Source organism: Accipiter gentilis, chromosome 13, assembly GCF_929443795.1.
Source record: "Accipiter gentilis chromosome 13, bAccGen1.1, whole genome shotgun sequence".
NCBI lineage: Eukaryota > Metazoa > Chordata > Aves > Accipitriformes > Accipitridae > Astur > Astur gentilis.
In genome coordinates, this window is record NC_064892.1 from 31,640,354 (window position 1) to 31,665,680 (window position 25,327).

The 25,327-nt window shown below is 42.8% G+C and overlaps 1 protein-coding gene across 5 annotated transcripts; it reads right to left on the bottom strand.

Annotated features, from left to right (window-relative positions):
• Window positions 1–487: 487 nt before the first annotated feature.
• Window positions 488–24,209, bottom strand: RUBCNL (rubicon like autophagy enhancer). 5 transcript variants are annotated; one of them, XM_049815722.1, is made up of 16 exons: window positions 24,109–24,209; window positions 23,528–23,638; window positions 21,240–21,348; window positions 18,268–18,936; window positions 13,812–13,894; window positions 10,491–10,698; window positions 9,507–9,611; window positions 7,199–7,241; window positions 6,702–6,834; window positions 6,147–6,292; window positions 5,262–5,326; window positions 3,929–4,167; window positions 3,127–3,188; window positions 1,704–1,857; window positions 1,500–1,590; window positions 488–966 (listed from the first exon to the last, which is right to left on the bottom strand). In XM_049815722.1, exons 2-16 carry the CDS (start codon window positions 23,597–23,599, stop codon window positions 854–856), a joined length of 2,292 nt encoding a protein of 763 aa, XP_049671679.1. In that variant the 5' UTR covers window positions 23,600–23,638; window positions 24,109–24,209; the 3' UTR covers window positions 488–853. The 5 variants fall into 5 exon arrangements, with proteins under 5 accessions (XP_049671679.1, XP_049671678.1, XP_049671680.1 ...); XM_049815721.1 differs by lacking the exon at window positions 24,109–24,209 and adding an exon at window positions 23,852–24,038; XM_049815723.1 differs by lacking the exon at window positions 23,528–23,638.
• Between the last annotated feature and the right edge of the window lie 1,118 nt (window positions 24,210–25,327).

A 25,327-nucleotide genomic window follows, 5' to 3' on the forward strand; every position in this document is an offset into this window, starting at 1 on the left:
CTGGGAAAAAGGGCGGGTGAGGTAGGGGGAAGTTGTTTTAAGTTTTTGTCTTTGTTTCTCACCACCCTACTCAATTTCTGATTAGCAATAAATATAATTTTCCCCAATTTGAGTCTGGTTTGCTACATGACAGTAGCCAGTAAGTGATCTCCCTGTCTTTATCTCGAACTACGAGCTCTTCCATCTTATTTTCTCACCCTGTCCTGTTGAGGAGGGGGAGTGAGAGAGCAGCTGGGTGGGCATCTAGCAGCAGGCCAAGCTCAACCCACCACAAGCTGTTGCATACATCCGTTTAAAAGAAGCTTAAAATCCACTGGTTCACATTAAGCATTTGTCAGAACAGAATTTCAGACCAGCATCTGCCTAAAACTTGCAGACAAGGTTCTTCTATTGGAGCTTTTGCGAGAATGATTTTGTACTTTACCACTTTTCCCTATCACTATATCCAAAGTCCGACACAGGTAAGGATTTCCAACACTCATTTACTATCTATACATTATTTGCAGAATTACAGAGAAGAATAATTTTTATATGGAAAAATATAATATTAAAAATCTTACATACAAGGATGAAACATAGCAATAAAAGGCTGCTCACAGAATTAACATCCAGTCTTTCTGTCACCAGTTAACATGAAAACTCGCCCTAAAGGAGTTTCAACAATGATATTAACATAATCTTTTTCTTTTTTTTCTCCCCCCCTTTTTTTTTTGTATTTTTTTTTTAACCCCCCATAAAGGAGACACACATTAAAAATAGCAATGTCTAAAACAACATTATTTAATTCTTAGTCAGGCACCTGAAGATTTGGCATTGAGCATCTTCTGAAATCAGCAGTCATCAGAACCCAGTTTCACAGAGGCACCAGTGACGGAGTTTCTGAAAGCGTCCTCCGAGCTGCAATCCGCAGACATTTGGGGCAGCCTCCAGACTTGAAGCATGATTTGTGAAAGCATGTTTTGCACTCTGTTTATCCATACACGCACAGTTTAACATTCAGGAAGAAACAAATTAGAAAAATGAATCAATAGCTGTGTTCCTTGAAGGACGTTCTATCTAGTTCACCCAAGTATAAAAGTAAATAGAAGCAGTGCCAGGCCGTGACAACAACCACTGTAATAACTATGACTAAACATTTTGGTAAGATTTGCAGGATTTACCATGAATGTCGGCAAGATCTCATATAGCAGCAGCATAGCACTTTCCCAGGCTGGATCTCATGTGCAGACCCAAAAAACAGCCTCCCCCACCGCAGCCATGATTATGCTCAAGCAAGTCCCTGGGTTTTCCTCTCTGAATTCACTGATGCAAGACAGCTACCACAGGCTGGTTTTCAAAGATATATGCTATCCGTGGTTTTCAAATACACATGCAGGTTTTCAAATACACACGCTTTCAGTGAAGCAAGTTCTCAATGTTTTCCTAAAACAAGTCTGAATAGTTTTACACACCAACATCCTCCCCGAGGAAGAAAGAAAAATGTTTGGTCTGGAACATACCTGTGCACCTTTTGCATTTGGCAATCTGATATGGAAAGAGCAGATCTGCGCTCTGACAGAATTCACAGATAAACCCCTTCGCTTGACAGAGCTACAAAACAGAAGAGTTGATTTAATCTAAGAAAAACTTATTTGGGAATGTCAGCAGGGATATTCCTCACACTAGCAGCCACTAGGACACTAAGAGCCCTGGCTTTTCCTTACCTCACAGCCATCCACATGGGAGGTAGAGCTCTTCAGAATATCTTTAAGAAGGGGCAATAACTGCCCTCGTTTGATCTTCACCAGATCATCCAGTGAGAAGAGATGCAGCTCCTCTGTCAGATGGCTGGGAACCTGCTCAAATTCTTTCAGTACGCTGCAAAGAGAAACAAAAAACAAATCAAGTTACAAAAAGTTGTTTTTCAAATATATTTGAAGAATAAGCCTCTTTTGCTTCTCTAGTCACCCAGGGATCATATAAGGCAAGTCTATGTTAAATCCTACCTCCCCTCCCAATTTGAGATCACATTAACAAAAACTGGAGGATTTGGTATTTAGAATAAAAAATCTGCTTTCAACGTGCATTCCTCAGGCATTGGAGTTGCCATGTGCAGTTATCCCAGCAATTCTTAAATAACGTGTAAAGGGCTCTCTCCTACCTCAGGAACAGTAGGTAAAATCCCATATAGCATCTAATGCAATAAGCTACGGTTATTTACTTTTATTTATTTATTTTTTGCAAAGAGAACTTTGAGGGGTTTTATCCCACATAGGTCACTATTGGGTGAAACTATGCTTGTACTGAGTGGGTGAACACTGAAAATATAGCTATTACTTTTAAACTATGACCAATGTAGGAGGCACAGTGAGGATCCTAATGCTTCTTTCTGTAATGGAATCACAGGTGGTTGTTCAGAAGAGAAACATTAAAATACATTTCTATTTAATTTTGGTGAACAACAAGTAATTAATGCATAAAAGAGGTCCATGCCAAAGAGAGAACAGCATCTACTTTTAAAGCTTATTGTGTTTATGTTCATTTTTTAAAAGGTCAGCAATTCTGCAGTGAAGATTTTATCATTCACACATCTACCTATTAGTTATGCACATAGTTTGGGAAGGTGAATACCATAAATCTTTAATCTGAAGCAACAAGCAAGGCCATGTTTTGGTATTTATCACTTTTGGTTACTACTTTCATCTGAATATGTTTATAAAATAAACTGAATTGAGCAGTATGACAGATTTCTTGAAGAAATCTTTAAATCCTCAAGGAACACATTTGTTAATTATTTTTTTTTAAAGACAAATCATGTCAGAGATACAAATAAGTATCTTTGACCTTTTAAGACTGAGTGAGAACCTAAAAGAACAGAGTAGGAAAAACTATACAGCTAACAAAAATCATTCAACATTTAAACCCGAATGTCTAAGTATGTTAAAAGAAACAGAAAGCTATCACATAAAACCTGTTCTTCACTCAAGATTTGAGTACAATAGAAGGAAGCTTATTTATCAGCATTTTCTCTAATGATCATATTAACTCATTTAAAAGTGCACTCAAATGCCTCTGGAGAAGGCGGCTCTATAAGCACCTTAGGTATATTTTAATAAACTATTTTTCATGCACAGTCACAGTCCATACCTTTCACCAAACCTGCAGGTTTTCAAAAGCTTTTTTAAATGAAAAAGCTGTTCTTGCACCTCCTAAAAGATGAAGAGGAAAACCAAAACAATTTTTAAATGAAAAGTGATTGCATTTATATATTCACAAGTGAGGAACACCACTATCTGAGTCAGCAACCCTTGTTGGCATATCAAGCCACACCTAAAAATAGGAACTTCGCACTCAGCACAGAATTAAACAAATGGATTTTCCAATGCACAAAAGGCCAAGGAAGGCAAAGGCTGCTTTATTCACTGACAAGGGAAGCAATTCCTAACGCTACAAATGGCTCAATGTCAGCACAGCAAGATGCTAGACCCAAACCCATGTAAGAACAGGTAACTGCACCCTTCCTTAAGCTGTAGGAGGTACAGCCCTTAGATGAGCCAGGGGTTTTTTCTCTAATGGCCCACAAAATTAAGGAGTCATTCAAAACTTCCAGAGTTTTCCAACAGCCAATTGCCAAGCAAAAGTAAATATTTACTGCAGGAGCCCAGCTCCTCGCCATGAACTAAAACTGGAAATCAATAAGGAAACGCCTTCCAAAGACAAGGGGGGAAATGAGACCTCTGGCATAGGTTGGAATCTTCTCCCTCCTCCCTCTTCATCTGAGAGCAGAGAGGGCAAGTCCCAGAAGTGGTGATGGGACACATCCAGGTGCGGAGAAACCAACTCTGCCTCCTTCCCACATACACATACGGCAAAAGACAATCTGCCCTAAGGAGTTTTTCCCAAAAGTCTCAGACCCACAAATTCCCAATAAAAAAACGGCCACACTTACCCTCACCCTGTCCATTTCTTTACTTTTTGTGTAGAGGGCTTTGTTAATACACGACACATTGAAAATTGGGTGCTGCCATATGCTGTCCAGTAGGTGTTTGGAGAAGTTGCATACATAGTATTTTTTGAAGTCCCACTTCAAAAGTATTCGAGCAGGAATGGAAGACTGGGCATAGCTGTGGCAGCAGTCACAAAAGTATTTCCCCAGGTAGTCGCAATAGCGGAGTCTCCTGATATATTCTGCAGGTAGAGAGCAATGAAATTGTGACTGTTTGTAATACTTATGGGATGTACCTCTTGTCTGTATGCCTACTCTGTCTAAATAACTCAGATCTACTGGAGTAAGGGGCAAGGGATTTATTTTTTTTTTTAAGGAGGGGGTTTTATTATTGTGGTAAACACATGCACAAGGTCTGTACTTTGCATTAGAAGAGAAACCTTTCCTCATTTCCACCTTTGTCAAACTGAACTGATTATATTTATCACCATGAGATCTTAAGAGAAACCATAGTTGGCTTTACCCACAAAAAAGAGACACAAGATAAAACACACAACAAAATACTTCCACCAAATGGAACAAGCTGATCTTGAAGTCACACTTCTATAATACTTTTTCATATAAAGAGGTTTGTGGGTTTTTCTCAGCTATCTCACCATCTCAGGTTTGCTCAAGTTAATGTGCCATCACAGATTGTTGACACTTTACAGGGCATCACAAACGCTGCTCTTTTGTGAGCTGACCCAGAACAAGTCTCGAAAGCCACTTCAAAGATTTCTTAGGTGAGGTCTGGTTGTCAGACCTGTAAATCATCATGCTTTCAAGCAGTTCTCACAAAATATCACAAATAAAACACAAGCAAGATTTTGTGATCAAGATTTAAAGGAAAAAAAAAAGGTTTTAAACCACACATTCCATAAGCTTGCATAAAGCTTCCATAAGGTCTCTAAAAAGAGACTTTTGGAAATGTGTAAATTTGCACAGACTAAAAATTATTGAATGAAAGAAAACATTGGAATATGTAAAACCAGCACTTTCCAGCCTGGAAGCTTGATTATTTTTTTTAATAGCTTTTCCTGTTTTGTTGTTGACTGTCATGAATTTTTACTGTACATAAGAAGGCACCTATCAAGTGTCATATTCTGTCCGCAATGAGAAATTCCAGGCAGTGGTAAGATCCCACTGCCTGATTTATTATTGCAGGTACATCCAACAATGAGATTTTCCTTCTAGCTCAGATAATTTGACAATTGTAGTACATCTATGTTGGTGAGGATTATAGCCAGATTACTAGTAATGGACTTATTAGGTTTTTTTACCTTTTGGTAATACTTACTGCTTTCTATCGGGGTTCCACAACCAACACAGGTAAAGTTTTGGGCAGCCACCACTGCATCTCTCCTGCATACAGAGGCAAACAGTTACACCTTTCAGCATCCAAAACATAGTTTAATCAACATTCTCCCAAAGTGCAAGAAAGCTACACTAGCATCAGCAAAAATGTCCAGATTAGGAGCAGACTCCTACTCCCCCACATGAAGAAAGGGATTCTGGAAGGAGATGCAGATTGTCATTTTAGTGGGAAGTCTCTAAGCTATTCTGTGGAGAATACACCATCCGACTACTGCTTCTAAATATGGCTTCTTTCAAGAATTAAATTCTTTTCCATTTCCTAAGGTGGCACCAATATCAAGAGGGAGAGGGGAAATACACATCTGCAACTGAAAAAGCAACTGGACCTGCAGCAACACAGGGAATTGGCCAGTTTGCCTACTGCGTGCATGTAACAGCACTTTATGTAGAGTGAGACAATAGCTGCCCCAAACACAAGCTGTTTTCTCTCCCCTTTCTGAAAACCTACTACCCATAAAATATCAGCAGGGATGTGGGGAAACTCTTAGGAATATTCTCCAGGTAGTCTTGCAAAATGAAATTTTCAGGAGTCCAGCTAAGCACACTGCCACCGTAACACCAAACAGTATGTGTATTATCATCTGTAAAAGGCCACGTGCCATATTAATCAGGACGTGCCAACAGAGGGAAAAAGATGCCATCTGCTTTCTAGTGAAGCTGGTGACAGACACTGCAGAAGGCTGTGTCATGCATTAGCTCTAAGCTTAGGTTCTGTTAAATCACCCAGGCTCCTTCCATCAACTTCAGGAGGTTTTAGACAAATCCCCATGCTGTACTAAATGACAATGCTCAGATCCCTTAGACTTACTTGACTGAAGGGTGAATATTAAATATAATCTGCGATCTTGGTGGGGCCCAGCCAGAAGATCCTCTTAATTTGGATATGAACTTTATTTCTTCAGCCAGATTCAAACTGGACTCAAGCTCTCTTGGAATCTCTTCTTTCAGCACCAACTATTGGGAAAGACAAACTTGTGAGGATGAACAGCCCATCAGCTGGACATGTGTTAAATGCTATGCAACATCTCCCTTTACACTCCAGGATTTTAAAGTTCAGTTTTCACCTGCATGTAGTCCCCATCAGTTAAACTCCCTCACCTCAGTCCCAGAAGAAAGTACATCCCAACTGTTCACAACTGCACATCTTAAATGTGCTGAAAATAGCTAAAGAGAAAAAAATTTCTAAAAGCGTATCTAAAGTGAACTAATACACTGTAAGTACTTGTCTGTATTTATTTTCTCTCTTTTTTTTTTTTTTTAAAATGCAGCTTCCCCCTTTCCCTAACAGTGAAGCAGCTGCAGTGAGACAATGATTATTTTGGGGAACCAAATAAAGAGCCCGCTGTTTTCGGCTCAGACTCACTCTCTGCTTAGATGAGCTCAGGCAACCAGACAGTTGAACTGCAGAGTCTGTCTGCAGCCAGTGTTTTCTGAAAGCTCTGCATAACTCCTGGGCTGTGGCTTCAGCAGAATTGCTGCCTGGTTCAAAAGATGATCTGAAAGTTAAGCAATACAGACAGTGAAAAATAGCAGCATGTCAGCAGCAGCTCTGCTGCCTCTTCTGCATCCCTGAAAACGTCTCTCCCATCCCTTCATTCCTATCCCCTTGCTTTGATACACCCAGGCCCTTGCAGAGCCACAGCAACCACCCTCCAGCAAGACTCCGGGACCAGAGAAACGCTCTGCTAAGCCAAGCGCCACAGACATTTGCTGTCAAGCAACATTCCTTCCCCTTCCTTGGGAGGGCCAAATTTACCACTCCCACGTTGTACCCGCCCCAGCCAGCCAAGTCACCAGAAAGCTGGTACAGCAGAAAAGGTAGTGCCACCGGGCTATTATAGTAAAGATACGTAGCAATACCTTTCATCTGGGGAGACAGACAGATTTTCAAGGTCTTCAAGTTCTGCAGTAAAGGAGAAAATTTTATCAAGCCATCTAAGAAGCAAAGCTTATGTTACTCAGCGCTGGTTTAAATCTACCCTCTATGTTACCATGGTGTCAATTTCAAGTATATTCATCTTTACAACATCCTTGCTAGATGTGGGAAACAACCTCAGCCCTGGTTGCAAACAGGCATAAGAAGTCTTATCTCTTCTGCAGATCTCTTGCATCCGCTGATGAAGAGTACTCCTAACAGCAATGCATCCTATCATCACCAACAGCCTCCCTTCAAGAGCAGGGTAATCCGTAAGGAGAGATTAAGTGCCTGCTAGTCCAGGTCCAACCAGAAGGGACTAGACATTAATAATATACAGAACCAATAGAGCACACATTAATTTTTTTCAGCCACTGACAGATATTTGGAGACACTGATCACAAACATGCCAGCTAATGCTATAAAAGTGTTAGTAACAGGTGACATTAATGGAATTAAATCACACACTACTTAATTATGTTTATGTAGACAAAATATGTTCGCATTGGTAGCATTAGTTTTGGACATGCATATCGTTCTCAAGACAAATGCTTCCCCATTCATACGTATCAAAAATAACTCTTCCTACTAGAAATGCAGTTTTGGGAGCTAGTTCTTCATTCTTAGATTAGGGAGAGCAGGTAAAAAAACCTGTGAATCTCTAAAACCAAAGGGAGCAGTAAAAAAAGAATATTTGTTAACAGGAAAAAATAAGATAAATATTAAATGTTGCTCAGGCTACTTTTAAGAGTTTCTATTTCTGTGTGTGTAAAAAACAGAAGCTAACCAAAGAAACTCAGGAAGTCCTGAAAAGCAGCAGTGCACTGGTGACCATAAGGGGACATATTCTGCTCTAGTCCTGAAGCAGAGCGAGGGCTGCCTAAAACCTAATTAACCTCTTTAATTAGGAAATGATCAAGTCCTAAATTCTCTCAAACAATGCTGCTGTGGTTGGCTGAGGTTGTGCCAGCTTCACACTTTGCTCACCCACATTCATTGGGTTTAATCCTTAGACATAATTTCAGTCTCTGTATTGTGTTTGTGTGGCAAGGTTTTGGTAGCAGGGCGGTTTACAGGGGTGGCTTCTGTGAGAAGCTGCTAGAAGTTTCCCCCACGTCCGACAGAGGCAATGCCAGCCGGCTCCAAGACGGACCCGCTGCTGGCCAAGGCCACGGCCATCAGTAATGGTGGTAGGACCTCCAGGAGAACAGATTTAAGAAGAGGGGAAAAAACCCCCACCAAACCCCCAAAACTGCAGAGGAACAACAGTAGCTGGAGAGAGGAGTGAGAATATGTGAGAGAAACAACCCTGCAGACCCCCAGGTCAGTGCAGAAGGAGGGGGAGGAGATACTCCAGACGCCGGAGCAGAGATTCCCCTGCAGCCCGTGGGGAAGACCATGGTGAGGCAGGCTGTGTCCCTGCAGACCAGAGAGGTCCGTGGGGGAGCAGATCTCCACCTGCAGCCCGTGGAGAGAGGAGCCCTCGCCGGAGCAGGGGGATGACTGAAGGAGGCTGTGACCCCGTGGGAAGGCCACGCTGGAGCAGTTCGTGAAGAACTGCAGCCCGTGGAAGGACCCACGCTGGAGAAGTTCATGGAGGGACCCCACGCCAGACCAGGGGCTGAGTGCGGAGTCCTGCCCCTGAGGAGGAAGGAGCGGCAGAGACAATGTGTGATGAACTGACCCCAGCCCCCATTCCCTGTCTCCCTGCACCGCTGGGGGAAGGAGGTGGAGAATTCGGGAGTCTAGTTGAGCCCAGGAAGAAGGGAGGGGTGGAGGGAAGGTGTTTTGAGATTTGGTTTTATTTCTCATTATCCTACTCTGATTTGATTGGTAATAAATTAAACTAATCTCCCCAAGTCGAGTCTGTTTTGCCTGTGACAGTAATTGGTGAGTGATCTCTCCCTGTCCTCATCTCGAACCATGAGCCTTCCATTCTATTTTCTCTCCCCTCAAGAATTTGACCCACTCTTCCCAGCTGAGGAGGAGAGTGACAGAGCAGCAGCTTGGTGGGCACCTGGCATCCGGCCAGGGTCAACCCATCACACCCTCAAACCAGCAAAGATATCCTTCTGTACAAAGGAAATCCTGCACTACTCAGTTATTTCTGCATGTGTTGCAATAAGGAGTCATGCATACATCATTCTTCTCATTTTCTCATGTTATTTCTCCTGCAATAACATCTACTAAGTCAATGGATTTTCCAAACAATGCAATAGAGCTGTTTCTGCAGGTATAGTTTTAAAGTCTTACCAATAATTACATATTCATCCTCTGAGTCACTGTGGCAGCGAAATCTAGTAATCTCATGACGTGATGGTAGATGCACTGGGGAGCTGACAGGCAGCAAAGCGCAGCCTGTCCAGAACAAAGGCAACACCAGTTAAACATTTCCAGCGTTTATAGAGTAGCTGCAGTTATATTTATATTTGTCTTCGCTTACCAAAACTTTAGAACACAGGCTGTACTTATAGAGCAATTTAATTTATTTATTTATTTTTATACACACACAGAAAGCCAATTCTTGGGAGACTGTCATACAGCATGTCCCTCAGTTTCTTAGGAAGAAGCTTCTAGAGACTAAACCAAAAGCTTTTATATTATCAGTGGTCTCTCCACTTCTCACATGCAAGCACACCATTCATTTTTCCCCAGAAGTTACATCGTTTAGACTTAAGTTCTATCACCAAGATCAATATTAATCAAGAGACTAAAATCTACTTAAAAATGCATGGGCTGACTCAAGCATTATAGTGCCAGAAGCATTTATTTTTTTGCCTGAAATTATATGTGAATGAATACTCTGGTCAGTTTCACTGAAATCAGTTGTGTGGCCTGATCTGCATAGTGCAGAAGTAAGCACCGAAGGACAGAGCCAAGCTTCAAATCCTGCAAAAAAGGATTTAAGCAGAGAGAAAACCAGCCAACTACAGGCACAATCTATGGAGAGTTGTGCTTGGCATGTGGCCCTTCAACCTTACATTTTCTTTTTCATGTAAAAAAAAAATTAATTATAATAAATAAAACACAGATGTGAGCATTCAAAAGGAAGAATTTGACCCTCAGGGAACATACTTGTGGCATAATGATCCTGAGGGAACACAGCTCCCAAGAGACCAAAGAAGGTAACAGAGGATTTGGTTCCAAGCAATGCCCAAATTCATTTAGTATTTTCTTGTGCAAAAATAAATGGCAAAGGCTGTCAGACAAGGTTGCATTATAGACTAAGTAACTTGCCTTCGTAACCACTGTCTGACGAGGCAACAGAAGAATCAGATTTCTTCACTCCAGGGTAAGAAGATAACTCCGAATCAGTGTGATAGCTGCCATCTGATCCACTTGTCTCCTCAGCACCCCAGGACTCTGTTTGTTGGCTTAGGATATTACATTTCATTTTTTCTAGGGATGCTATGATCATATCTGCAACAAAAAAGTGCGCGTTTTCCTGGACACAAGATTAGAACACTCATTAGTACACAGCATATTTTATATTTCCTTAAGATGAAGTTAAATATATAATTTTTCCCTGTACATTTTCAACTTAAGAAATGAAAATGCAACGCCATCTCACCTTTCATTTAAACACAAAAAACCCCTACCCCAAGGGAAATTCAGAGACAACATGCAAAAGGCAACTGCCCAGATAATTCTCGACCTTGATTAAAACATACAATTTACTTTTATCTTACCCATCTATTAGATAAAAAGAAACTTGATTACATGCCTAATTGATGAATATGTATGCATTTTAGGGACATAGTCTTCTAGTTACACTATATTATTTAGTATGCAAGTGTGAATCCATGTAACTTATTCAGTAGGATTTAATTTCAAGTCAGTGTGTACAAGCAGTTTTGCACGCGTGCTAACTTGGATGGGGTCAGAAGTGGAAAGTTTTGAAAGGACTATAGAACTTCAGGTGGTGGGTAGTATAGAAGCTAGTAAAATGCTTTCAGGTGTTAAGAGTTAAGGCAGTGAAGTAGGGAATGTGCAGCGAGAGAGCTTACGAGGTCAACTCAAGGCTGCATAGAAAGTCTGTGATAAGTGGGAACCTAGCTCCCCTGGGGTTCACACCACCTTAAATAAAAGGTAGATGTTTCAAAGCTTCACCATAGCATTTCCCTGCCAGGCAGCCCCTCCCCATGGTGTCCCTTACCATCTTGCCTGCCCGGGTCCCCCATTCTCTGGGAAAAGGAAATTTGTAAAGTCACCTCCAGCACCACTGAGACATCCAGTCTCTTTAATGTCACTGCTGCATCCCTTGCTCCCTGTGGTCTAACAGAGCATCCCACCAGCCCCACTTGTGCTACAGCTGCTGGCCTGGGCACAGCTTCCCAGCCCAGGCTCAGCTCAAAAGTGGATGCATCATGGAGACACACATGCACGGATGGAAACCCAGAGATGCCCAGGATACTCTCCCCCTCTCCCCTCAACCGCACGCGTTTGCATTGTGCAAAGCTAAACCTCCATCTAAAAAACCACAGCAGCATCTAAGGCCAGAGATTCTGAGTGCAGAATAATTAAAGCTTTTTAAAAGTGGCTTATGCTTAGAAAATTGTACCGCTTGGCGTCAGTATTTGTGATATCCCCTACAGCCTGTATGGAAAGCATGGAGACAGATATCAGTGTTTACAAATAGCTAAATCTTAAGGACCACAACAGACATCACTGCTTTCTTATTCTCCACAGCCAAATGCATTTAGAAGAGATTAATCTCAACATGAGAGAGAGCCCACAAGTCCCTGTGGGTGTTTGAAGAGACTTTTATCTTTTCCCTAACACTGATTAACATCACTTAGCTTGGTGCCCAGTTTCTCCCAAGACAACTTTCAGTGAGCTTCAGGACACACCATTAGCAAAATAAAGAATTAAACAGCCTTTTGCCTTTTGGGAAATAAAGACGACATCTCCTACTTTGAAGATTCAAAAAGACTGCATGGCACTGTTTAACCCCAAGTTACTGGCAGAGCTCAGCATATCGGCACGTCCCACTGATAAAAAGCAATTATGAGTGTACCTGGGAGAGCTGCGTTGCAAAAAGATGGAACAGGATACAGGCATTCTTGTACTCAGCATGACTATCAGCTTTCAGCTCTGCCTCCTGATAAGTCTGTTACCCTAGGAAGCAGTCCCTTACCCTAGGAAGCAGTCCCAACTCAGCTGTGACACACCAACCTTCTCACTTCTCTTCCCTCCCACTCGCATCAGTGGAAAGTCCCTCTAGATCATCTGGCCCATCTCCCTCCTGGCACACGACTACAACGCTCGGAGTTGCTGACACTACAAGTACCTTAGTTTTCAGTCTCCTAAATTTCAAAGAGATTATTTCACAACCTGAAACTGTTTTGGGTTTTGGTTTGTTGGGTTTTTTTTTGTTTTGTTTTGTTGGGTTTTTTTTAAAGGCAGCTTCACTCATAATGGACTGAGCTCTTGGTATCTTTTAACCTGTGATCACATCAGCCCCAATCACCTGCAAAGGAGAAGTAGCTGATGCGATCTTGCCTCACTCAATAGTTCTCAGACTGTGGTTTCTAATCCAGACATCTACTCACTGGTCTCCTGGTGACTGAAAGCAAATTACTTTGGTTTTGGTTCCCATATTACAGATGGAGAAACATTCTCTCCTTTCACAAAAAGCAACATGAACAGGGACACAGGGACGACAGGGGGTTGTTTGCTTGTTTGTTTTTTAAATGCACCTTAGGGACAGCGAGAGCTTCAAATCAAAAGCAGAACTTGCCCCTCCAGTAAAACCAGTGCTGTGCACAATGATGATTACCTCTTGGGCCCAGGACACAGGACCACATGCACATCCACAGTCCAGCAAAAAATCTCCTTTTCTAGGCATATTTTGAAAGCTCTTTTGTTTTAAATCCTACCCATTGCGATAACCAATTATAACATTAACCCTTCTTTTCCAATTGTTAGAAAAGATTTAACATTTAGCACACCGAGTTACGCGTGACAGCGTTATCTTCTCATCTTTATCTCTGTTTATAAGCTCAAATTGGCTGCCTATGTGCGAAACTGCTTAAATTACTGCAAATGTTACAGTTACTGTACTTGTTAATCACACTGTAATTCTTTTACAGCAATCTCACATACTCATCATAACCACACACAAAAAAAGCCAACCTCTCCCTATCTCCTCATAGAAAAAGCATGAGGTAAATGTCATACATATGCATGTAGTTGCAATAAATTCTACATAACATATCCTAACATAACTTTAAACTGACTATAATAATCTTAAAGTTTGGTCTCAAGGAATTTGTGGAAAAATGGTAGAACGAAAAGCAGAAGTATACAGTGCTCTAAAATATTTCCATTCTTTTAAAATAATTAAAATATTTAATGAATGGATTAAGAGTAAAAATAAAGGAAGAAATAGGCATTTTATGTTTGTAGGTTCACCCACAGAGGGGAAGAAGAGGGAAAATACAGTATTTGTAAAGACTAGTCCATCAGAGAGTTCTGTTATTGAGAAATGCCTCCTGTCATTTGGTTTTGCCACTATAAAAGAGAAAAAACGACGACAGGAATCTTTATTGTCCTCACCTTCTCCACATCTTCTGGAAGCATGCAGATGTCTTGCAACGAACGATTCAACGGTATAGCACTTATGTTCAGAGAAGTAGAACCTGTGGGTATAACAAGAACTTTTATGAGTTACTTCTTTCTCTGCAGCTCCCAGGACGCATGCAGGGTAATTTCCAGAAAGCAAAGCAAATTTTCTTTCCCCAAACTGAACACCGTTGGGGCTGGAGGTTGTGGTGGAAGTCAAGAAGAAAGAGAGAGAAATGCGAGGAACACATTGGCATTTGAACTACCCTGGCAACCTGAAGCATGAGTATCAACTACCAGGGAAACGCAGTTTAAATGCCGTGCGGTAACAGCATCGCTCTGCTCCCAACACCAGCCCTCTCCCAGCTACGGCCTGAGCTGCTGGGCAGAACCACAGCCAGAACCTCAGGCTGGGATTACAGTAACGCTCTGCAGTTTGCAACACAGCCAGCTAACACTGCTTTTCTGCTCATTCACAATAGCTGGAAGAAAAAGAAATCTCACTGCTGTCTGGGCATGCAGAGAGATGCATAAGCCTTAAAAGATTCTCTGAATCACTGCTGGCATTGTGTGACTATAGCAAGTTTGAAAAAACTTTGCAGTTATGTTTCCATACCTCGAGGAAATCTCCCTCCTGTTTCCAAATGCAACCCATACTGCATGGTAATACACGTGCAACTGGGGCAGACGCATTAGCCACAGTACTCCCTGCTTCCCAGAATAGCAGTTTTGTTTTCCTGGCATTTGCTGCTGAGTATAATGAGCACGTGAAACAAAATTCATCTCTTTTTCCGGTTAAGATCTTTTCACTGTGCAGCAGAGCACACATCTGGTTTTCTCTAGATGTACCATGGATTGCTTTTTATATATAAGTATGTATATATAGTCACCATCTTCTTCCCCAGAGAATTTAAGGTGTGAGATCAAGCCCTCATTTTTGTTTTCAAAACACTCACAACCACTGCTACAAGAAATTTACTGGAAGGATGACAAGGATTATATATAATGTCTATGGATGTTCACACTAATGAGACACAAAAGGAAATGACTCCTGTTTGTTGGTTTTCTATTTGCTTTTTTTTTTTTGTTTGGGCTTTTTGGGGGTTTGGTTTTTTGTTTGGGATTTTTTTTGTTGAGATTGTTTTTTGGGTTTTGTTTTTTTTTTTTGGGGGGGGGTGTTTGTTTGTTTTAACACTGACTGGTGTTTGTTTATTACTTCTTTGAACTTATAACCAAACAATTTCTGTTTCACTGTGATGATGTTGACAGGATAAAATAGATCGTATCTAAATGCTACCACCACACATGCCATTTAAAGCCATTGCAGATAACACGGCTTAATCAAAGGCTTTTTGTAAAACAAAAACAGAAAAACACTCATACATTTATTTAAGTCACAGAAAGGATAAAGAGGTCCCACAAAATATGAGAAATTATGAAAACTTTTTCTCCAACTAAAGGGCACTCTCAGGCCTAGTTTAGATTCTTTATATTGCCTTATTTATAGAAACCATGTTACGCTGCCCAGAGCATCAGTGACATCAGGCTGGAAAGGCAATACTGTGCTCCAGCGTAGCAACATGGACATAGTGTTTTTTACATAATTATTAATACCTCCATTGTGTATACCATGGAGGAAAAATGGAAAAGCTGATGATCTGACTTTTCAAAACAGATTTAATCACCCAATTAGGTTATTTTAATGCCTATTTTATGATTCATCTTACTGGATAAGCAGTGTATGGGGAGTACAGGGAAGTGCTAAAGACTCTACAGCTTGATAAAGCCTACATTCTCATCAGTTAAGATAACAAACATTACTCTGTGAACTAAAAATAATAAACAGAAATAAGGAAATGGGAAAACTATTCCTTTCTCTTTAAAATACAAGATGCAATTCATCTTAAATATCAATTTGAAATCTAATGGGAGCATTCTCTTTTGCTTACCTCTTGCATCTTTAAGTGTAAAGAACGTAAAGTCAGAAGGAGTGCAGGGAAGGAGCCCAGCGCATCCAGCAATGGGACGCAACTTTGGGTCTGATGCAAAAAATAATCTGGTTGCCCTTCTGCTCCTGAGCAGTGTTGCCTGGAGGCTGCTGGGGCTGGGGAATGAGCCCTCAAGAGCCACAGAAGGAAGTGACCTTGACGCACACAGAGGTTAGAAGCAAGAACAAGCCCTGTGAACTGCCAGTGACGCACCAACCACAACAGAGCCCCCGGACAACACCAAGTTCAGTCACAGGCTCTTCATTAACAGTGACAGAGCCTCTTCAGAAAGAAGGTTGCATGAGGCCACCAGAGAATGGCCCTTAAATGTATGAACAAGGCCTAACAGGAGTCTCAGAGGACCAGGAGAAAATCCCGCTGAAAAAAATTATTTATGCTGATTTAAGTCATCTTCTGTCATTTTCTTATGTCCTCTGCATCCCTCGCCAATTCTCCTATGAGAAACAAAAGCGAGAAACCACCATCTCTGAGACAGCAATGGAAAAGATGGCAAGTCAGGAGATGCTCTTGTGCAATTCCTGCCTTCAAATCAGGCATTTTATTTCTTCTTTTTCAGTTTGCCATTTGCTTTTCCTACGCTCAAAGGCCCACACAACGCAGGGGAGAATGAGATCTCACTGCCCTCACCCCAGGCTACCCAGTGGCGAGTTAAATGGCTGGAAGCAACAAGGAACGATGAAATACAGAAATTTTCACTTTATACAGAACAAAGTGTAACGCAGACAGAGCCCACCACGTTGCACAGTGTCTAACAGGATCCTGGCTCCTGTGAGGAGTATTTATTAGTAAAATCAAGGATGCTACTTCTTCAGTCACCTGCCAACCATATTCCTTCATTTGCTTTCTGGAGAGCCAGCAGCATTACTGACCCAACGCAAGCTTGTGACACGTCCTTCTCGTGCCAGAAGATCGAGTCACGCATGATTGATCTGTTCTTACACATGTGCCTCGCGGTCCCCGCTGACACAAAGAGCCTGGGCCATGTTTTCCAGACCCAGATACCCAAACCTGCACGACTGGCCCCAGCTGGCTCCAACCACCCTGACGGGCACCTCTCAGGTACACGGGGCCAACAAAACACCTAGCAGAAGGAAACCACCATAATCGTCACCATATTAACTGATGACGACAGCCTATCCCAGGTGACAAAGTTGTTATTATTAAGAGCTCCCAGTCCTCCAAATGGCACGTGCCTATTTGAGATCTTGCTGCCAGCTTGAGGCCTTGGAGGAGCTCCGAGTTAATAGCTAGGAAGGACCAGAGCTTGGCAGGAGCGTCACCACTATGACTAGTATTGACCAAAGGAAGAAGACAAAAAAAAAAAAAACAAAAACCAAAAGCCAAACCCACACAAAACCACAAACAACCCAGCCTCTGCCATTTTTATTTATAATACAAAGGCAGACTGAGTGCTCCCTGCTATTTGCTTTCTTTCCAGCAGAAAGTCAGGCCTCAGCTGCACCATCTTTCCAAGGCTCAGCACCTAGTAAGAATAAGCCCTCAGATACCAGTAACACCCTTTATAAATAAAACAGAAATTCTTCATCTTGCTGTAGCAAAGACTGTTCGTATCAACCTCAGGTATTAAACACGAGGGGATTGTTTTGCTGTCCTAGCCAAGGGGCAGGGACAGCGCAGGAAGGCCAGCAGGCCTCCTGGAGGCACACACAGCCCTGAGGCCAAGCTGGTTGCTCCACCAGCTGTCTTGAGGACACAGCTCCTCGCCTATGGGCCTGTGCTGCCCTGAGACCCCTGCCACAGCAGGAACAGAAGGCACCCTTTGCTAGGAACCCCCGGTCTGCGTCTCCTCACAGGCAACATGCGGGATATCCATATGGTCAGAAAGTGGCGAGGGGTAAAAAGATCCTGATCTGTATCGGATGGGGCTATGTGTCTCTGAGATGGTGGGAAGAGGTCTGGCACAAGCCAATTTAGGCCTAATGAGAACAGATGTTAATGCCCTGCCTCCAAAATGCCAGAATCAAAGGACTCCCTCTCCTCCAGCTCACATCAAACACAAGGAGATGTCCCAGGGAGCCTGCACACACCAATGAATCACGACCAAACGGCCACATCCATGCTGTCTGCTTTCGGAAGAAGGATAACGGTGAAGACAAGATGAAGTTGGTGGAAGCCTCTGCCAGTGGATGTTCTACATTGCTCACAGCTCAGCTATTTTTACATTTTACCAAAGGTTGCATATTACAGAAGCATTTCTGCATCATGAAACAGACAACTACTGTAAGCACGAGTGTCTCCTGTTTCACCAAGTCCAACCCTCCAGCTCTTCTTCATTTTTAAGCTCTCTCTTTCTCCCCTCTCTCCTATTTTGTACGATAACATTTGTCTAATTTGCAATCACCATAAACAAGGCCCATTTCAATTACAGTTGTCTTTCCTAGCACAGAAATCTTAAAACAAAAATGGACCTGTGAAGTTACCTGTTTGATTGACTGGCTCTGACTGGGAAAGTCCACTGGGAGAATTGCTGTCACTGTTGCTGATGGGCGCAGGCTCCAAAGCATCAGGGTATTTCAACAGATCTGCTGGCTTACCAACAGCTGAATCAGAAAGAAACCTTGTGAAAGTCAAGTCTTGTTCAGGGGAGGTATAATGTTCTTTTCCAGAATGCACGACAGCTGATGTGACAGTGCCTCCTGTTAATGTCACCTGGGTAAAGCAGTCCCGCTTCAGAGGGGACACGTCTGCAAGAGTGAAACCATTCAAGGAAGAAGCAGCATGATCCCCATCAGAGTAACGGGGACAAAAGAAAGTATCCAGCGAAGGTTTAGAGGAATCATAGTGCGTGTTGTCCCAACACGCTCGGTGCCTTGTAAACCGAATGTCCGTTTGTGTACAAGCGGCGCTGTGATGTGCAGAATCACTGTCGCTGTCGTCACGGCTATCCCCAGTGCTGCTTTCTTCCCACTGTTCCATGTCACTGTCCAGATGCTCAGCTCCCTGCATTGTAGTCTGCTCCTGCACCAAAGAGTGCTTCAAACCAGATGCATTTAAAACAGACATGAGAATGTCTTTGATAGCTTCAGCACTGTCTGGGTATGATCCAAAACTTCCAGCATGTCCGATCACTGCTGGCCTTGAGTATTCGTCTGTTCAGAAAAGGGAAGAAACCGAGAATTTAGGAAACAATCCTAAGAAAAGGTTAATTTACAACCGTGAATAAAACACACGTTATTTTTGACATAGTAAGAAGACAGGAAAGAGCTGAATTCACACACCACTCTCTGCTGCCACTTTCTGCAAGAAAGCTCTTGCTCTCTGCAGTCAGGAAGCAATTCTGTCATTGATAAAGCTAGGTAATAAACCAACAGTAAAGTATGCTGCTGCTAGCCAAACACAACCAGTTAAGACTTTAATGGTGACCAATTGTCAGCATGCTCAAAAACATCATTGTTCTACAAAACTGGATGAGGTACAGTTACCTGTACAGGTACTGGTTCTATTGCCAGTAAAAGGTCACATTATAGCAAGACATATGGAGGATCAATAGAGCAGGAATTAAAAAAAAAAAAGATACACTTATTAATAAAAGGTCACATGCTTGAGCGTTTCAGTTCAGACACTCCTTATGTGGAAAAGGCTAAAGTAACCTTCAGTCAGTTATTCACAGAGGTGGCAACATTTACGTGAACCCATAAAGAAAATTAGCTCTGTCACAGTGAGTTCATTATAACATCTCTGAAGGAATCAAAAGTACTGCCTGCCAACATCCTACGTGATCTACTGCAAAACTTAGTTCAACAGAAAATGGAAAACTGCTTTTAGCAGCAAACATGGCAACATTAGCCTAATGTAGAAGTGCACACTCCCACCAGTAGCTATTAAAGAATAAACTGAAGTCCTATACCTTGAACAAAAAGCCTTGCAGGAACTGCCATCACCCAAGCAATGGAGAGATTAGACACAAAGTCTATGTTCAAGAAGAAACTACCAACCACATCACAACAATGAAGTTAACAACTGTCTTCTTTGGGGAAGATAAGTTGGTTGTAAAATTCTAAGAATAGATACAATCAGGAAGATTCGTTTCCAGGGCAAAGAACTCTTAGTTAGGACCACAAGGAATGTTAAACACCGCTGGTGAAAAAAGCAGCAAGTCTTGCAGGCTGCAGACTTTGCCCAGAGGTTGCTCTCCTTGGACATATATCAATGGAAAACAGTAAACCTCTCCACGAGTCACTCACCTGGAAGCCAGCATGCACTCAAACTGCATGATAAGAAAGTTTACTAATGAAGGGATCAAAACCGAAACAAACATCCCCACGTACTTTGGAAAAGCAAGTCTATATGAAGAGCAGTCCTCATCAAGGGAAAGCTGAAAAAATTATTAAGAACCTCATGTGTAAGCTATACCACAAGAACTGCTAACAATGCCACCCTAGTAAAGCCAGCTCAAAATTAGCTAAGGAGTTCATCAGCGATTGGGACCAGCCACCTGCCACTTATCAGGACAAAGGTCTTGCAGAAATAGCAGCAAAACTGCACATTTTACTGGCTACAATTAGAAAGAAACACCTTGCCAACATAGACAGCTATGGCAGCATGAGTGCAGAAATGGGAAAATAAAAGCTAGCTGACTTTCAAACAAACTTATTTAAATCTTTTCAGGAAAAGAAAGCAATTTTGCTAACTATTGACACTTCAGTTGCACAGGAATACCTTAACCTGGGCTGCAAACAGCATCTTTTCTGTGTAAATATTTAGTCTTACTGTCTCCAACTCTTTTGCTCTGCTCTCCTATTGCAAAACCCATCCCTGCAGCCTTGCCATCCCTCTCATCCTTTGTCATCTCCACTGCTCCAGCATCATGGAGCATCTCTAGCACTAATCATACAACCATGACTTACTCTGCTAAATACTTGTTCTTAATGGACTGTAAGAGAAAAAAGAACAAGTTTTAAGAATTTAAATCATGCTTCTGCTCTGCCAAGCTTAAGAAGAAAAAAAAAAACAAACCCAAACAAACCAAAACCCACATTTTAAGCTACTACCAGAATGTTGGTTCCAATAAGAAAAAAAATCTCAAGTCCACTTTTGCAACTAATACTCATGTGAGTAATTATGGTAATCTGTTAAAATCCGAAAAGCTATTTCTTGAACGAACAAGGAGTTAACCTGCCAAGAATCATCTGAACAATTCAAGTATTTCACTCAAGCACTCAAAATGACACCGTAACTAAAATGGCCAAACTACTTTTAAAAGGCAAACAAACCCCATACTTTCAAGCCGTGCAATATACTTCAATGTTGTTCCATCTTCAAAGCCAATAAGCAAGGTTCCCTCTCCAGCCAGACTATACTTTAGTGCACACAAACACTGATAGCTTTTGCTAGCACTACAGGCACCAGCAAAGCTCCCCAGAGGGAGGCATTTTAGAACAAATTGGCGTACCTGAGAGAACGGAGATTTGAGGTGTCGGAGCTAGGCAGCTAATCCTCGCCGAGGGATTTGAAGAATACGCTGACTCATTGAAAGCCACCTTTAGGCTTTCGTGGTTTAGCTAGAACAAGAACACACAGGCAGACAATTTGGTTATAAGACAACAGTACTCTGGTAATACCTCTAGTCTCACAGACATCCCAGGAGGAAGAACACCATGCTAAGGCCTGCCGACAGTCACCTAACCACTGCCTGTATTTCTGGTTGTCTGAAAATCTCCCCAGAAGCACGCACCACCTGAAGAGCACTGGCATCTCAACTCTGCATCCTGCATTTCACTCCAGAAGGCACGTGACCAAAAGAAACTCTCCACAGTAGGAGGTAGGAATATTAAACGTGTATGAGGCATATGCGAGATAAAATGCTGAATCAGATGTCTATATATGTGTCAAAACAACAGCAATGAAGTGGAAAAGAATTCAAGGAACCACCAATCTGTAGCTGGAAGCACAGGCCTGTTTGGATGCATACAAGCTACGAGGTAAATCTACGAGGCTCCGACTCCACAAGCACCTGATGCATGTGCTGCTTGATCTCCCAGCTGTATCGACTGGGAGCAAGCGTGGTCACATAATCACATCTGCCTAATTTGATAGAACATAGTACCTGTGGTTCAATGTCAGAGATCTGGCTGACCCAGCCAAAAGTGAGAAGCGACACAAATAGATAATACTTGACCTGGCATACAGCCTACCAGTATAAGCTGACAAAAATTTTGAATGCATTTCAACTGACTAGGCAGGCTTATACCAGATCAGCGTTTCGCTTTGTGTGGTCATGACGCTTCCAATTTGGTATTTCTAAACCCAAAGCTGGATTTACCATATTGTCAAACCAGCATAAGCTCAGCCAGGGCAAGCAGTTTAGCGCAGATACCCAGGGACTAATTCCAACGAGGGAGTAAGATGCACCCAGGACAGCAAAGCAACAGGTCTCCTCCCCAAGCTCACAAATTCCTTGTGAGGGTCATACATTTGTCTCCCGCTCTCTCTCCAGTGCCCCAAGTTTGTCATGGACCTGCAGAGCACATCACAGAAACCAGGGAAATCAAAGAGGTGCCATGCTCTGATGGGCACATCGTTAAAAGGCACTTAATCAAGGCGTACGTCGTGCCTTCTCCCCACTCACAGACATCGGTGAGATGTCTCCACACAGAAGCATCCCCAGGATGCCTCTGGCCCTCTCCTGCACCCTGTGATCCCATACAAAGAGAAGGGAGTTAAAAGGTGCGCTGTCCTTTGCCACCCTGTGTGGACCTCTCCATTCCCCATGTGGTCCGGTCGGAGAGCAAGATGACTCAGAGCAGATCTAGTCCAGATACCCTTCAGGCTGACGGAAAGCAGAAGAAATTAAAACCCACAAAGAATTTCCCTTTTAACTGAAGAATAACATTTCAGGCCAAAAATAGTATGCTGAATTTCAAATATTTAGTGTTTGATTATGCCAGTGCTTAGAAAAATACTCCTTCCAGTGTCTGTGATAGCAATTTCTTTTTTTTCCCCTCTGCAGTAATTTAGAGAGCCCATCAGGTAGGCAGGCTTTGTACATATAAATATCATATTGTCAATGTGACTGGATAAAGTAGTTCTTACAGGCACTCATTTTTTATTACTTACTTTTATTTTCTAAAAAATTGTTTTTAATATCAGCAGTTAAGAGATTCTATCTGTTAGGATGCAAGCATCACAACTGCCTGACACCAGGGTGAATGCAAGTACTTTATCTGTAAGCATTAATACGAAGAGTGCTAAGTTTTAAGATTTTGGCTTTTTTAAGCAACCCTCCTATCTCTTAGATCTTATCAGAAGCAACCCGTGTTCTGAGAATTCAGATAAAATATTTCCATTTACTTTCAAGATGTTATGATTTCAACTGTATCAGATTGAGAAAGAACTCCTTTAGTATATAACTATTAAACTACAAAAAACCAAAACAAACCCAAAAGGCAATTAAAGAGCACTCATAAGGAAATATGACAACAGAGATGCACGAAAAGTACCACAACACTGCTATAACCAGTAAAAACCACTGACAATTTGACATCTTTTATAGGATGAGACAGCCCTTCCCTGCTCGGTATTGGGACTGTATTTCCAAAAATAACTCTGTAACAAAACCGCCAGCATTTAAAAATATTTACCACAACCACGGACAACTAAAAGCTTTTTTTTTTTTTGAAAAAAAGTGCCCCCAGCTAAGGAAACCCCTGAGCCAAGGTCTAGATGCCTTCCTCGCCTCACCTTTTTGGAGCAGGGCTGCTTGAAGACTTCTGTCCTGCTGTAGCTGGCAAGAGCTACTGCACGGAGAGACATGATGGGAAAACATGCATTTTTTTTGTTGTTGTTAAGTACCTGGAAGCAACAGAGAAAGGATTACAGTCGCGACCACGTTAACCGCGATTCTCCATGTGTTTCACAGACTCTACATTTAATTTTCCGAGCTGTTTCCCGTCTTGACTTTGCGTGCTTACCAAGAAGCAGAGCGCGGCAACAATGGAAACCTGTCAGAAACAGCCTAATTTAGGATTATTTAAAAAAAAAAAAAAACACAACGGGAATGCCTACCACAGGCATAAGGGGATCGCACCGGTCCGTCTCACCCCACCGTTTGCTGTAAGAGGAGGAAGAGACAAAGCCCCGGTGCTCCGGCCCCGGGAAAGGCACCGGCCATGAATAAAACCCGGCGCTGGAAAGCCGCGTAGCGCAAGCGTTTAATCCGGAGGGGAAAAAAAAAAAAAAACCAAAACAAAACAAAAAAAAAAAGGGGAAAAAAAAAAAAAAAGCGGCGGCTTGCGAGACACCGGCCTCCCCCGCGGCCCCACCTGTCAACCGCGGCTCCTGGCTCCTCCGGTTCGGCGAACAACGCTCGATCCCGCCCGCCGGGACGCAGCGGACGGTCCCACCGCCTCACCGCGATCGTCCACCGGCGGCGGCGGCGGCGGGAGCCCGCCTTCCCGCTGTGAGGGAACGAAGCGCCGCCCCGGGGGCGGGGCCTCGGCGGTCGTGAGGGGAGGGGCGGGGCGCGGGTCCCTGAGGCGGCTGAGGTGGGCGGTGGGGGGGGGAAGCCCTGGGTGTTGCCGGGGCGCTTCGGGAGAAGGAAAGCAGACGAAATCAAACAGAACCGGCGCAAACAAATGCAAAAATCACCAGAAAACACCTCCGGGGAGCGGCTAAGGGCTTCGGGCTTGTGTAGTTTGGGGAAAAGGAGGCTGAGGGGCGACCTCCTTGCTCTCCACAGCTTCCTGAGGGGGGGAAGCGGAGAAGGAGGTCCTGAGCTCTTCTCCCTGGGATCCACTGACAGGGCGTGTGGAAATAGCTCAAACTGCGCCAGGGGAGGTTTAGAGTGGGCATTAGGAAGCATTTCTTTACCAAAAGGGTGGTCGAACACTGGAACAGGCTCCCTAGAGAGGTGGTCGGTGCCCCAAGCCTGCGGGCAATGCCCTTAACAACGTGCTTTAACTTTCGGTCAGTCCTGAATTGCTCAGGCAGTTGGACTAGATGGTCGTCCTACATCCCTTCCAACTGAAATAGTCCAGTCTGTTCTATTCTAAAACCAAACAAACCCGAGGTAAGTCAATTGGGTGTGTGTGGAGGGTGTTTTCTCAGTCAGGGTGAGGCCCGCAGGCAACATGTGCAGACACACCTCCAGGATCAGCTGTATCGGAGGGTTTACAACCAGCTGGCACATTAAAAATGACAAAAATCTATTCTCCCTTATCTTTAGAAAGGGATTGAGCCATCTGACAGGCAGGTCTCTGAGTTAGCTGCGTTAGCGGGCTCAAAGCTAGCAAACTGCAGTTCTCTAGCAGCCGGTTTGGGCTAAAAATAAAGTGAAGGAATGCTGAGCTGTACTCCTGGAGCTGAAAAATGGCTGATTGTCCATAAAATGCAAAAAATATGTGCGGGAACATAGGAAATTGCAAACCATGAGGAAGTAGAAAGGCAGAATCCAGATGGTACCATGCAGAAGTTAGTAGAAGCAGTAAACAGAATGCAAAACAGTTGAAAATGTTCTGGAGTGTTTGCCTCCCTTTTTAAACA